The 15792-nt window shown below is 41.6% G+C and overlaps 1 protein-coding gene across 1 annotated transcript in view; it reads left to right on the top strand.

The window, feature by feature from the left end:
• Positions 1-15792, top strand: part of ep300b (EP300 lysine acetyltransferase b) — a 33933-nt gene that overhangs the window by 13608 nt on the left and 4533 nt on the right. Inside the window, 20 exon segments of the mRNA XM_030735026.1 lie at positions 2-241; positions 344-530; positions 1340-1458; positions 3521-3760; positions 5187-5275; positions 6302-6382; positions 7647-7703; positions 7859-7936; positions 8447-8514; positions 11475-11625; positions 12797-13057; positions 13220-13385; positions 13858-14025; positions 14133-14190; positions 14193-14228; positions 14231-14289; positions 15362-15376; positions 15378-15458; positions 15460-15483; positions 15485-15646. Of these exon segments, the coding sequence (XP_030590886.1) occupies positions 2-241; positions 344-530; positions 1340-1458; positions 3521-3760; positions 5187-5275; positions 6302-6382; positions 7647-7703; positions 7859-7936; positions 8447-8514; positions 11475-11625; positions 12797-13057; positions 13220-13385; positions 13858-14025; positions 14133-14190; positions 14193-14228; positions 14231-14289; positions 15362-15376; positions 15378-15458; positions 15460-15483; positions 15485-15646 (2340 nt within the window).

Raw genomic sequence — 15792 nt, 5'->3', positions numbered from 1 at the left:
GCTATCTGCGAAGCCTTCTCTGACAGCAGATGGTCAGGTTTGCTCTCCAGCATCAGTCACCAGCAGCACTGAACCCACCTCTCAGCTTGCCCCAACCGACAGCTCTGCTCCCAGCCAGGAAGATGTCAAAATGGAGGTGAAGAAACAGGAGGAGGAAGACGAAGGAGCTGACACAAAAGGAGAGGGCAAGGGGAAGATGGGCAAGGGCCAGGCTGATGTGAAGATGGAGGAGAAACCAGAGGTAAGGTTCTTCAAAATTTTCTGAGTTTTAGGCCTTATCTTCAGGTTTCGTCCTCATACTGATAAGGAAATCGGTCAACTGACACATGAACCTTACTCTCAGGTAAAGAAAGAGAAGCCATCGGGAGACGGGTGCAAAGGTGAGCCCATGGACACCTCTTCATCCTCTGTGTCATCGTCACTAGTCACAAGTGAAGACAAGAAGCCAGAGATTAAGAAAGAGGAAGAGGAAGGGTCAGGGTCAGCAGTCACCAACAGCTCCCCAGCCAACACTCAGAGCAAGAAGAAAAGTAAGTGTCCACTTTAATGATTTAACAGCTACACAAAACAACTGCTGTGTAACCAAAAAGTGTACTCATGTGAAGCACTATTATATAGAAAGAAGTAGAAATCAGATGAGCTACTGAAAGAGGGGAAAAAAATCATCTTCTGTAATCTTTATCTTCATTGCTGACTGTGCTGACCTGTGAGTGCCATACCTTTTTAAACGTCTTGTTCATCGTGCCACAGAATGGTTTGCAGTCAATGATGACAGAAGCAAATGGTAATAAGGCAATTTTTGAATGAATATAATGAACATGATGTCCAGCTTACAATCGAACAAATCTTACAAGTTTGATAAGGCAGTGAGGTTTACTTTCTCACTTCAGTAACTTTATATTGAACATAATGGCCTGCAGAGCAGAGAAAAAGGACCTTTTTAACTAAACAGAAAACCATAGGGTCTCCAGGAGTGCCTGGGACAGATTAGTGATCACTGGGCAACCTACCAAGTTACCCAGATTGCCCTGACTATTTTGTGGATGGTCATATTAACCATGGTTAATGTTTGAAATTATGAGCTCAGCCCAGGCTTAAGACTGCTTGGCTTGTTTCAGCCAGAGTATGAACTGAGGGACTCCACAAAGGCCCAGTATAAGAAAATATGGATTACTGTGAACCATGAATGACGAAGAGCTGCTCTAGTCAAACCCAAGAATAAAAACATGGAGCTGGAGATCCTCTTTGCAGTCAGGGTTTTTACTGACCACTCCCTAATCCACTCCATGACTCATTTCATTTCTCATTACTCCCATTTTTCTCACTCCTCCTTTTCCAGTCTTTAAACCCGAGGAGCTGCGCCAGGCTCTGATGCCCACCCTGGAATCGCTGTACCGGCAGGACCCTGAGTCCCTTCCTTTCCGTCAGCCGGTGGACCCCCAGTTACTGGGAATACCCGTACGTATTCGAACTAGTAACAAAACTAACCTGGTAAGGGACTGCACTGGCTGCCATTTTGCTTCAACTCCTCTGAAACTATAGCTTATTTTTCTGTTTTCTTTTCTTCCATCTTAAGTATTTTTTTCTTTCTCATACTTGTCATGTTTTCCAACTTTACTTTGTACACCTGCCTCCACTTTAACTTTTTTCTTTGTTTAAGTTTTTCCCCCCATTGCATGTCATGAGTTTACATGTTTGTATTTGTGCTCTGCTTTCTGGAGCCTCTTCCCATTTGTTAATGAAAGCAGTGGCGCTCATGAATGCAAATTGAAACAACATAAAAATGTGTAAACAGCTGATATAACTTTACCTGATTATTAACAACCTTCTACTATAAGCAAAAATGGTTGAAAGAGTATTACGCAATACAAACATCTATCAAAGTGTCTCATCAGTGGCCGTTTTTCTTTCACAGCTCACAAAAAAATAAAGACAGAGGACTAAAGATATCACTAATTTGCAGTTCACGGGCCAGTTGCTTTCATTTTTTTTCTTATTTGTTGACATTTGACTCCATGTTTTACAGTTTTAATTGCTATTTTTTTTATATATATTACCATCATCATCATCATGGTAGTGTCCCATTGCTAGCTTTCTAGTTCAGTTCCTCACCAGTAATTGTGTAACAGTGTTCAGGTGGGCACTGTGTGTAGAGGTGGGACGATACCTTTTTAACCTCAGTGGGTCCAAATTAGAGACAAGACTACTCCTTAAGCTTCAGGATGATTTTACATTGAAACAGAGTGACTGCTTCAGTCCTCCCACTGCAAATATTAAATTTAATAAACACCTTTTTAAAAAAAAAAAAGAAAAAAAAAAGGCAATGATTAGCAAGCCCCAGGCTATTGGCTCACTTATCCTTCTGGAGCACCTGCACTCAAAGGATGCAACTTTCCATTAGTGAATAATTATTCACCCACTTGTTGGAAATGTAACTCACAACAGGTGGGATTAATAAAAACCATATTGTTGTAATATAAATTCAGCCATGCAGTAGAAATTGGTTATTGCTTGTTTGTTTTGAGAGAGACGGAGAGGGGGAAAATTTTTTTTTATATATATATATATATATATATATATATATATATATATATATATATATATATATATATATAATATACTTTTATTTTTTTTTTCCTCGTGTGAGTGGTTTCACTCAGAGACAAGGGTCTGTTTCACTTTGAAACTTACACCTCCTTCCTTGTTGTTCCTTTCCTCTCACACTCCTCTCTGCTTCTTTTTCAAACTGAGCTTCAGTTTGAGGAGAAGCAGAGGGCCTAAGACAGGAAAAGAAAAACAACTCCGAGAGTCATCCGTCCTCTCACACATTTGCTTCACCTCAGCCCTGTTGACTTTAACTCGGCCAACATATTTGCCGCTCGTGCTGCTGGCGCAGCTGATGCCGACCGCTAGGCTGCTAGAAACAGTTTATCGCTGTCTGCCTGTTGCTTTTGCCGCTGCTCTGTTCTTCTTGGTTTTGCACCCTGATCACAACTCAGAGACTCATTTCCCCAGCTGTGTGGCAAAATGAGCAGATGTACTTCTCAAGACAAATTGATAAATAATAATTTCATAATCACATTGCTGGGTGTCATTTGCATTATGTTTACATGTCATCTTTAGCTAATGTTTAAATGGGTATATGAGCTCACAGCAGACAGGGACTTGACTTTAAAAGTAGGGTGCAAAGCAGAGAGCTGGAGGGCAGAAGTTGTCATGTCTCTCTGTTTGCACACGAACCTTCTTCTCTACAGCGCTCAACAACATTGTCCCCCTGCACCCTCTTCTCTCCTTACTCTGGTCCTGCCTGGTTGACTGCGACGCCTTCACCTGACGACGATGATGACGATGGCCTTGATCATACTCTTCTTCCCCATCTCTCTCAAATTCTTCCCTTGGGTGACCAAACACTCCCACCATCTCGCTGCTCTGTCTTCTCTCCCTACTCTAAACCTTTCTCAACTACCTAAACTTAACCCTGACCTGCCATTCTTACCTGGACGGCGTACCTTCCAACCAGGACTATTTTGACATCGTGAAGAACCCCATGGACCTGTCGACCATCAAGCGAAAGCTGGACACGGGGCAGTATCAAGAGCCGTGGCAGTACATAGAGGACATCTGGTTGATGTTCAACAACGCCTGGCTGTACAACCGCAAGACGTCCCGCGTCTACAAGTACTGCTCCAAGCTGGCTGAGGTGTTTGAGTCGGAGATCGACCCCGTCATGCAGGGCCTGGGGTACTGCTGTGGGAGGAAGGTGAGGCAGAACCATGTGTTTTTATATTTCATGCGATCAGTGCAGGCGTAGAAAAATATTTTTGCAAATCTAAGCTGCCGGGTAGAACCAGACTAGATGCTGCTTGATGTTAGCCACCTATGGAAAAACTAGCCACCTGTCACCATATGTCACTAACTGTATATAAAAGATGGATACAACTGCTGTGACATCACCAATTGGTTAGTGAAGTTGGTTATAAAGCTTAGACCTGAGTGTTTTTGCAGTTGCTACATAGGTTTTCTAAAACCAGACATGACGGGGGGGCTGATAGTGAAATTGAGGGGAAACTGCACAATCAGATGGTAGCAGCAAGTCAGTCACATGGTAGGCCCACCCTAGAACCTTTATTGTTATCACATCGGTTGAGTCACACCCCAACTGTGACATCACCATTTACACTGGAGCTTGACGTGCACCAGACTTGTTGCAGTATTGTCCCGAATACACTGGCCACTCAGACAAAATCTTTGCATCAGCGCTGGTGTACTAGTTGAAACAGTGAAATGAAATCAGAGGGTTTTCTTTTTTTTTGAGAAAAAAGTTTTCTTGAGAAAGTCTCATCTTTTCAAGCTGTTGCAGCATCTCCCTCTGCATAATCTGAGAATCTGAGCTGCTGTACTGATACATCACTGACAGGGTGGTAAAGACGGACACGATCGTATTCTCGTGTCTTTGACCTCACGGGTTACAAAAGTCAAGAGGTGCACTACAACCCGAAACAACACCAAAGCATGGTGCGGCTGTGACTAGAGCAGGTCATCTACCAATTGGAAGTCCGCATGTCAAGGTATCCTTGGGCAAGATACTGAACCCTGAGTTGCCTCACTCATTACAGTGTGTGTGTGTGTGTGTGTGTGTGTGTGTGTGTGTGTGTGTGTGTTAGAAAGTGCTTAGGCATAGATACAAGCACTGTATGAATAAGTACTAGTCCATTTTAACATCTTATCATTTAGCACTTACGTCACTTCTTGGGTGAGCTACCATTCATGAGGGCAGCTGTGAGCATAAACCAGGTGTTAAGCATACATTGCTTTATCGTCTGACTCAAAATGGGAACGTAATTTTCAAAGTGAATGTGTATTAATGAAGAAGAATTCAAACTAATGATCAAGCCCATAAACTCATTAAACATGTCTACTGAAGTCATAAATCAGGTGAGCAGTAGTGTTGTTTTGCCAAAGACTTCTATACAACCAGATCTAATTTTGAAATCAGACAAGGTTCCCCCTGCTGGCCATTAGAGAGAAGACTTAGAAATTGTGTCCATCTTTTTTATACAGTCTGTGACTTTATGTAAACTTGGCCGTTAAATATACAGTAGATTTAGTGTGGGTGGGACCACATACAGGTGTGTTTTTAAACATTTATTCACATGAGGTTTATTTTCTTTGTCTTCTTGTTGCAGTTTGAGTTTTCCCCCCAAACACTATGCTGCTATGGAAAACAGTTATGCACCATCCAACGTGACGCTGCTTATTTTAGCTACCAGAACAGGTAAGGCAGAACGTTAGTACACATGTAGCTAATAGTGTTCAGAAAGCATTATTGTTTATGTAGTGTGAAAATGCAGCCAGTGAGATCACCTCGTATGTGTCCTGTTGTATTCTTCACACTGATATTTCCTACAGCATAGCATCAATCAGTCAGTTCAATCACAGATTAGTTTTAATTTGGCTTCAAATGGTTACCCTGGCACCATCTCCATAGTTCACCATTTTAATTTCCATTTTTGTGTCATTCATAAAGTGGGCTCCCGTCTTTCTGCACAGTTACTCTTTATTTGTTGCACCATTGTTCCCCCACTGAGTTAATTTCACACTTTCTGAAATGTACCTGCATGAGCAGAGTGGGAGGAGGTGGTGGTGGTGGTGTCCATTCTCATCACCAGAAGAAAGGTTCCCACTTTATAAATGACCAGAAAGGATGATGGGTCTCTGTTGCTTTACCATTTAATAGTTTTTTTTGTTTTTTTTTCCTCATCCACCTTTTCATGTATGGAGACTCCTCACTCCCTTCCTCCTCCACAGCTCCTAGTGGTCTCTCATGTTGCTGTAATGTTGTTGTTGTTTACCACTGAACGTCTGATGCTAATCTTTGCTTTGCCTTGGCTCTCTGTCCTCTGTTGGTTGTTGTTCACATCTTCTTCCTTCCATGCTCCCCGCCCCCTCTCCCTCTCTTCCCTCCATCGTCTCCGTCTGACTTGTACGATTACTTTATTTTCACGTTTTTTTTCTTTTTTTTTTTTTAAAAACGCTTGTGATGTCTGCATTGGCCTGCTTTGGTGTGACCAATCATCCACTCCGAAATTTACGCGCAAAATCAAAACACCCGCCCACACAAAAACCCTGCATCACGATTGGCTGCCGGCGACGACCTACCTTGCCCTCTGCCTCCTCCTGTGTGTCCACCCCCTGGCCTGTCCTGCCCTGATTGGCGGCTGCTTCTTCGTGCCCTCTCTGTGATTGGCTGTGCTGATGACGAACGGTGTAGTTCACCAAAATATGGGCTTCTTGCTGACAGGTATCACTTCTGTGAGAAGTGTTTCAACGAAATCCAAGGCGAGAGTGTCTCCCTGGGGGATGACCCCTCCCAGCCGCAGACGTGAGTACCATCACATTGTTATATCTTAAAGGTCCTTGTGTAATGCTTGAAACTATTCAAAACCAGCTGTTAAACACTCCTTTTCTTTATGCTATCAAGTACAAGTGTAAATTTGGTGAAAAACAAAAATGCCTAATGCTTACTTTGATTCAGTAAAAAAAGACGCTCAAATTTGTGTGTGCCAAATGATTGACTCCTGTCCTCCTGAATGATTTCTACAGGGGAGCACCTTTGGAAATAAAACTGTTAATACTTCACCTTCATTTTGTAAGACTAAATATTAGGTTGTTACCTTTAAAATGTGCCAGGTGCAAAAGCTTTTCTATTGAGAAGATTATTATTAATAATTTTTTTTAATATTCCTCGAGCTTTTTAAGTAATGTTACTGCAAACGCATCGTTTTTGACACCACAGTATGGTGGTTAACGTATTTGCCTAACACACAAAAGATCCTGGTTCAAGTTCGGGAGGAGTCGCAAATCCCTAGGAGGGTTGTGTCAGGAAGGACATCCGGTGTAAAATCTGTGCCAAATCAAATGTGGATCCATCTGCTGTGACGATCCCTCGCGAATGAGGGATCAGCTGAAAGAAATGCTTTACTGCAAAAGATTTGTTTGCATGGATGTAAAGTTAAAGACATAAATATAGATTTTTTTTTTTTTCCCAACAGTCAATATAAAATTTTAAGTCTCTGTATTTTTCTTCAGTGTGGATTTGCTGCTTGTCTGCATTTTATTTCACTGTATATAAATTGTCCTGTCTGTTAGACAAAACAAGAACCTTAGACACACAAACGCTTTAATAACTCCATCTTCTTTGTCACACACGATGGTAAACCGAGTAAACTTAGTCTGGGCGAAACAGTTGTCAAGTGTCATCTTGCAGTTTGGGAAACGGGCTCGAGAGTTTAGTGACAAAATGAATAATGGAATAATCAGTCACAAAGTTCTAGCCCCGATTTTTATTGACCCAGTTGTTAAATGAGCGAGAAAATAGTCCCGATAATTAATAGTGAGTCCTGTAGAATCAAACAGTGTTGAGCTGCATGGGATTACTTTGTGGTTACTGGCATCTCAGCAGCTCTGAGGCTTTTAAGAGCTTCCTTTTATTGCTTTGTCTTCCATGACATATAATCAGCATAACAACATGTAGAGGTGAAATATTGAGGTAGCTGGCACATTTGTTTCTGAATGGAGGAAACACAGCCTGCAGTCTGCAGAGGGTTGAGTTGATTCCAGTTGGTTCTTTCTGATATTTCCCACAGGTCCATCAACAAAGACCAGTTCCAGCGGAAGAAGAACGACACACTTGACCCTGAGCTGTACGTGCCCTTCTTAACTAATTTGAGAGCCATTGTTGTGTTGAGGTTCTTGAGGAATCAAACAGGTTTATTTCTTCACACATGATATTTTTTCCTTACTAACTTTTGATACTATGTCTGTCTTTTGTCTTCTCGCGCTCTCTTTCTCCGCTCAGACTTGTGGAATGTATCGACTGCGGCCGTAAAATGCACCAGATCTGCGTCCTGCATAATGAAACCATATGGCCGTCAGGGTGAGCCAGCTATCATAGACACACTCAAACTCTGCACGTTGTATTACGTGACTGAGGCTGGACCATAAATCTCTACTCTCTGAAAAACTTGAGATTCAGCTGAACAGAAGAAAAACCAGTTTGTGCTGGAAAACTACAAATGTTAGGTTTAACATTCACATTTCCAGCTGCTGCTGTTTCAGCTCGCACAGGATAAACATGTTAACTGAAAATAGGTTTTAAACCTCGCACATCAGGGCAAGAATGCCTGACAGTACTGCTGCAGTCCCGCAGCTCCAGCATGAAGCAAGACTCTCATTCCACAAAGTTTGATCTCCCTACATGTGTGGTCTGTTTTTAATTGAAAGACGTGACTGATTCCCCACTCATTAGAGTTGTTTAAAGAAAGGAAGACTGGCATGAAAGGCCGAGTCATGTCTTGATTAGAGCCACTTTGTCATTGTCATTGTTGATTATTGTGACAGAGCTGATGGTAACCTGCAGATCTAAAGATTTACTTTTCATTTCCAGATTTGTTTGTGACAACTGTCTCAAAAAGGCCAACAAGACACGGAAAGAAAACAAGTACGCAGCCAAACGTAAGTGGAGTAATGCTGGGATCATCTGATGCTTGTTCCTTACAGCTCTGCTTCTCTTCTTCACTTCTTTTCATACGTTGTGTTCTCGTCACTCTTCATCCCAGGTTTGGAGCTTCCCATGTTTTAAAAATAAAAATATTTATGTATGCAAACATGACTGGAGGTGACTTTAGATCCTGACACTTTGCCTTACGTATCCACACCTGCTTCTCAGAGATATATTTGGGTCTACATTTTAAAAAATAATTTTTACATCTTTAAATTGTATGTAAGAGTGGACTGATTATGCTTTTCCTTATTTTCTGTTGTGTATGTACTGTTACAATGGTAGATGCTCATATTAAACAAGTAAAAATGTTAGTATCTTTAAGAGTAATCCCCAAGATCCAAAAGCACTAACCACTCAGTTTCAGACCGGTGATAATGAGAGCAGATACCCCTAATATGGTCTAAACACAGAAGCCTCACCCATGTATTATATAAACCTGTTTGCGAGGGGCAGCCAATCAGAAGAAAATTGGCTTAAAGGTAGAGGAGCTGCAGTGAAGGACTGCACGATTATGGCTAAATTAATTATGGTAATTATTTTAATCGGTATTATCATGATTATTTGCCACAATTAGTCATTGATTTTTAGTGACAGAAACGTTTTTATTGCACTGTCACATAAACACAACGCTGCTTTCTCATCCATGTTGTGCTACGTTCCTGCTAATGTACAAATCTTTGGTCCTCCTGAGTCCTTAAAGCAAAATATAAAGTCTTTCACTCCAGTCGTTGTAGCTGCATGATGGATGTGAAATAAAAGCAAGTACCCGACAGCTGTCGTGCGTCATCAACGGCAGTACGTCATCGGAAAGGAAGGATGGAAAATGTCCTTCGTTTGCGTGCGCTTCTAAATGCTGCAGGCCTCAATAAAACATTCAGTTTTGTTTTTCTTTATTCCTATATTGTCTTAAAATACTGTGATGTAATTTTGAGGCTGTGTCACCTACCCGCTGCTTCCTAATTTCGAGTGTGACTATCAACACAAGGTTCCAGCAGCAACATTATAGTGCAGTAGTAGTGACAGCATACGTTTAGAAGAAGAAGAAAAAAAGCACCCTTGGTACTTTGCCCTGAACGTTTTAGGTAAAGTACAAAAATTACTGCTCAACACTTCAGTTATGTTTAAGTTGCTGAACCTCGTAGCTCTTCAGGAGCTGCACGATGCTGTAACATCATAAAACTGAAAAATATTTTCTACCTGTCACATGTTGTATCTTGGGTCAAGCTTCTTAACCAGCTGCTTAAAACCCTCCTTCACCACCGCGTAGCCGCATCAGAAATTTCCGTCCACCATTTGCTCTTCCTGTCATATGGAGTGCAGCTAGAGAGCGTTTGGGTTGGGTTACATTTGGGTCGCACATCTCCAGCTGCTAGTATCTCCTCCTCCACTGCCTGGTTGTACTTGACGGTGTGTTTTTTGCCTAGAGTGCTGAAGCGTGTTTACTGTTTCCACCTTTAGCAGTTAAACAGTTTTCTTGGAGGGATTGAAGTCGCTCCCATTTTAGGTACAAAAATCAGTAAGATTGACCCCCCCCCAAAAAAAAAAAGCTTAGAAAAAGAGAGGCTGAGACCAGCAACATGATGGTTACTAACTAAAAACACTGGGTAAACTTTCTGATGTTTTGTCACCAGCAAGCTCAAACAAACAAGTGAGCAAAGCTGCCATACAAGGCCAGCAATAGTAACACAGCCGACCATCAGTCTGTGTGTGAATTATAGTCAGAAAGTAGAGGGTATCCTGCTGTGTAGTGATGTTTATACTGAACAGAGCCTAAGGACACTTTGACACGTGGCTTTTTTTTTTTTTTTTTTTTAATGAGGATTTGGATTTCACTCAGAAAACTATGCCTGGTTAGCATTAGTCATCCATCTAGAAAGAAGGAATTTCTCAATGTTTTTATAAGTAGATTTAACTTGGAAATGCAGTACTGTGCAAAAACTTGAGGCACCTCTCATTTCTTTATATTTTGCTTCCAAGGAGACAGGCTTTCTTGTAATTTTTTAATGTGTTTAAGCCACTTAACATTGACCTGTGTATCATTCAAGCATAAAAAAGGGACTTAACTCAAGGGATGAACCAGACAACTTGGCAAAGAACCCATTTTAAACTGTATCTTTAGGCACTTTGTTACCAGCAGCCTGTCACAAAAATGCATCATTTGTTCCCATTTCTTTAGTTGAACTCATGAAAAATGCCAAAGATAACACAGTGTGACAGGCATAAAATTATATTTTTGCTCCAACAGGGTGACTCCCAAAGAACTAGTAGCTAAGGAGTTGCCATTTCTCTGCGTGATGTGCAGTATGTCTTAAACAGAATGAGGGAAACTGTAACGTTCAGGACAAAAGAAGAAGTGGCAGACCTAAGTTTGTTTACAGCAGATGAACAGTAGGAAGCCTGAGGAACTACTGCTGAAGCCAACTTGTGGAAATGATGAGAAAGTTTGTCTAAAAGAGTTCAGGCAGTGCTGAATAATAAAGGTGGTCACACCAAATATTGATTTTTTTGAACTGATTAGAATTGTACAAACTCTGTTTGTGCTTTGAATACATTATATTGCAGCTTTGTTAGAAATATAATGTACTGATCTACCAAACGTGACTTAATTGTATAGTTAAGTTTTAGAGTTTTTGTTATTCAGTTTACATCCTAATAACATTGATTATACTGTAGTGAGAATGATATAACAGTGTGCTGTGTGGAGGTCTTTTTGCTGGCTATAGGACAAGGAGGGTATTTATTATTAACAGAGGTATTTATTTATTGGATAAAGTCAGGACAAAGGTGCTGCCTGTTTTTCATGACTAAGGATGCTATAGTGCTTATTTATCGGAGACCACAGTATGTGAGGTTAATGCTACCTCTCAGCTCTGTTATGTGGTCACACCTTGCTGTGTTTCTGTTTCCGCAGGACTTCCTCAGACCAAGTTAGGGAACTTCTTGGAAACTCGCGTGAATGACTACCTCAAGCGGCAAAACCATCCCGAGTCTGGAGAGGTCACCATTCGAGTGGTCCACGTCTCAGACAAGGTGGTTGAGGTCAAGCCGGGAATGAAGTCCAGGTAAACAGTTGAATTTCACTGCCTCTGCAGGGTTTTGGTGTTGTGCAAAATATATATATTGATTAGAGGTGGGAATCCCATAGGAACTCCCAATCCTCGCATTAATGGTTCTATCACAAGGCAGTGAAACTGGATACACTGCAAGATAGTTGTGTAAGATGCATTTCAATATCTGTTTAAGAAAATGGCAAAATTCTGTCTTTTTTACTGCCCTGTTGTGTCTGTGGTGGTGTTATCATTAAATTTTAATAAGTTAGCTCTCTGCCTTTTTTTCCCCTCTTGTGTTTTATTGTTTTTTTCTCTTCATTGATTTTAGTAATCTTACGAGGAGTAATTAGAAGTAATTTTGGTTGGTCAAAGTTTAGAGGTGCTGCAAATATTAATAAAAATATCAATATTTGAACAAATGAGTAAACTATGATCCCTCTTCTACAGAGTGTTAGACCAATATACTTTATCAGCAGGGCAGACATGTCACTTGATATTAGCTTTTACAATAAATGACAATTAAAATAAGAGTTGGGAGAAACACCCTTCAACATGTGACGAGAGTTGATGTTGCATAGTTTGTCCACCAGAAGGCACTCTGCAACTTTATTTTTGGCAACTATTTTTTAAACTTCAAGTGCCATATTATCATAAATAACTATATATAACAAATGTTTGGTAAATTGATTTTAGGTTTGTGTGTCTGAATGTGGGGGAAAATATCAGTTAATATAGATTTTTAAATTACTGAATATTGATGTCAGCCTTTAAAAATCCTGTCGGTCAGGCTCTGTATGCAAACAGCGTATGAATCCCTGAGGGAATCGGTGAGGGTTCAGAGAAGAATACCTCACCAAGTTTCACAGCGGAGTATGGAAATTATTATGAAGTAATAATAAGATTATTAAAGGGAAGACGAGGAGTGACACTAAATCACTCAGCAGTGAGTGAGGAGACTAATGATTAAAACACTTCTCTAGTGACTGCATCAGTAAGGAGTAAAGCTGCAATCTGAATTTCTTTCAGTGATTATTTGCCTATCATCTGAAATCTAACATCCATTTAACATTTGACACTCTGACTTTGTGAATTTCGTCCATACCAGATAATTTGTACTCACTCGGTTAAAGCACTGCACGGCTGTAGTGTGTTTTCACATGTCCTGTTGTTGTGAACCCTTCAGGTTTGTGGACAGTGGAGAGATGGCAGAGTCTTTCCCGTACAGGATGAAAGCCCTGTTTGCATTCGAGGACATTGACGGAGCAGATGTGTGCTTTTTTGGCATGCACGTTCAAGAGTACGGCTCAGATTGCCCTCCTCCCAATCAGAGGCGAGTGTACATTTCCTACCTGGACAGCGTGCACTTCTTCAGACCTCGACACCTCAGGACTGCCGTCTATCACGAGATCCTGCTGGGCTACCTGGAGTATGTCAAAAGGCTGGGGTAAGACAGGAGCTTAGACTTTCTCGAACATGATACCTGCACACATAGTAGATTATTTATTAAGCTTTATGTTTTATGTGCTGACACAGAATATTTTTGGTTGCATTAAGATGGGTTATATATAAAAGCCTCAATGAGTATACTTGCTTGTCTGCCTATCAGGTTTACAACGGGACACATCTGGGCCTGTCCTCCCAGCGAAGGGGATGACTACATCTTCCACTGTCATCCACCAGACCAGAAGATCCCCAAGCCGAAACGCTTGCAGGAGTGGTACAAGAAGATGCTGGATAAGGCTGTGGCCGAGCGCATTGTCCATGATTACAAGGTGAGATATTTTAGCCCTAATGCATATGCTCTCCTTCTGTTTGTACTGTCTACTTCAGGGGTAGGGAACTCCAGGCCTCGAGAGCCAGTGTCCTGCAGGTTTTAGATGTGTCCCTGATCCAGCACACCTGAATCACATATAGAAGTCATTAGCAGGACTCTGGAGAACTTGACTGCAGACTGAGGAGGTAATTCAGTCATTTGAGTCAGGTGTGCTGGATCAGGGACACATCTAAAACCTGCAGGACACTGGACCTCGAGGCCTGGAGTTCCCTACCACTGGTCTACTTCAAGAAAACACAAGCTGTTTTGGTAGATGCTCAAGTTTTAAGTTGCAACTTGCAGTTTCCATCTGCCCCTAACTGCTCCAAAGTGGACTCTGTTAAAATTGTTTTTCTTGCATGCTTCATTTGAACCTCTAAAACCTCTGACATTAACGGGATTACCTTGTTTCTTCCTCTTCGTCCCTTTAGGACATTTTCAAGCAGGCAACAGAAGACCGGCTGACCAGTGCCAAGGAGCTGCCGTACTTCGAGGGTGACTTCTGGCCCAATGTCCTGGAGGAGAGCATCAAGGAGCTGGAACAGGAGGAGGAGGAGAGGAAGAGGGAGGAGAACAGTACCTCCAATGAGAGCACAGATGTGAGTAAAATAAGATCCCCACAAGGGGATCATCGTTTTAAGGCTCATTTTTGTCACAGTATATCGATCTTGTTTTGTTCCTTGATTGGCATTTAAAACATTCACAGGCCATAAAAGGAGACAGCAAGAATGCCAAGAAGAAGAACAACAAAAAGACGAGCAAGAACAGAGCAGCTTGAGCCTAGCCAATAAGAAGAAACCAGGGATCCCAACGTTTCCAATGACCTTCCCAGAACTTTATGCCACAATGAGAAACATAAAGAGGTATGCAAGTCTAATTTAGTCATAGCTGCAGCTGCTTACGCTCCTATTGGATTATGCAGCATAATTATACTATTATCACTTGTCAAACTGATGGCCCTCTGCACTGATGTTGCTGTGGCAAGTAGTTTCACTCTGCTCACATTACCTGCAAGTAAATGCAGAATTTACAGAGCTGCTTTTTTTAAATATCGTGCTTTATAAATGTTTTATCAAAAAAATGCAATCGGCATGTTTAGTAAGACTGAAAAAGGCACATGCATTTACAAGAAAATCATTTCATGGCCTGCATATTAAAGATGGACATAGCCGCTGTTATGTTACTGCTGGTTTTGAAGCTTCAACCATAGCCTCATGGCAGTTGCCAGCTGTGTTTTTTGGCACCAGAAGTGACCATACTTGGACTGTGACACCTAGCAGACAGCTAGCAGCCTACTTATTGTTCTGAGCAGCCATTCCCCTAATAATGCAGAAACTTAAAATCTCCATATTGACTGACTTTTAGAGCCACTTTTATCATTTAACCCTTTAACTCCAGACGATTGCTGCTGAAGCACGGGGTTCCTGCCCTTACAAGCCTCGAACAGCTGGTTAAGACGTAGCGTATCACTGCCGAGTCGGCTGATCAAAGTTCCTTGATCAGCTGGCTTTTTACCATAACTCTGCAACCGTTTGTCCTATCGGAAAAATTCAGACGGTTCCTGAAAGCCCAGAAATTGGCATTTCACAGCCATATAGAGGTATTACAGTATTTGTTGCCAGAAGTCCGCTAACGGCGGCACTTTCAAAGTATGTTGTGCCATGGGCTGACACCTTTGGGGTTAATATAACTTTACCTGTGACTGCTGAGTTTGCCAACAAAGCACTCACTGATTTACAGGACAAAAATTCTTCCAATCTTTGCTTACACTCACCACATTTCCCTCAGTTTATGTTCCTGAATGAAAATATTAAGTCAAACTCATTTTAAAAGGTTTTATCAAAGTTTGTCTGTGTGGGCAGTCAAATCACACCTGTTTCCCAGACTGTTTGAGGAATACCAGAACTCATATTTTCCACTCTTGGCACTTGGCAGGTCTTCTTCGTCATCTCGCCTCATTGCTGGTCCCACCGCCAACTCGCTGCCTCCCATCACTGAACCCGATCCCCTGATGGCCTGTGATCTGATGGATGGGCCGCGATGCCTTTCTAACTCTGGGCCAGAGACAAGCACTTGGAGTTCAGCTCTCTCAGGAGGTCCAAGTGGAGCTCCATGTGTATGTTGGTGGAGCTCCACAACCAGAGCCAGGACCGCTTTGTTTATACCTGCAATGAGTGCAAACACCATGTGGAGACCCGCTTCCACTGCACCGTCTGTGAGGTGAGGAATGGGATTTGAATAAACTGTACTTTTTTTTCTTTTTAAAGACATGTTGTAGGCGGAGGGATGACGAACACACCTTTTTATAAAACATTTCAGAGTAGCATATGTTAGTTATTCTACTATTTCCATTCATATTTATTTTT

The sequence above is a fragment of the Archocentrus centrarchus genome, chromosome 8 (genome assembly GCF_007364275.1).
Source record: "Archocentrus centrarchus isolate MPI-CPG fArcCen1 chromosome 8, fArcCen1, whole genome shotgun sequence".
Taxonomy (NCBI): domain Eukaryota; kingdom Metazoa; phylum Chordata; class Actinopteri; order Cichliformes; family Cichlidae; genus Archocentrus; species Archocentrus centrarchus.
The sequence above is the reverse complement of the archived record's forward strand: the minus strand, read 5'-3'. Positions and strand labels throughout refer to the sequence as shown.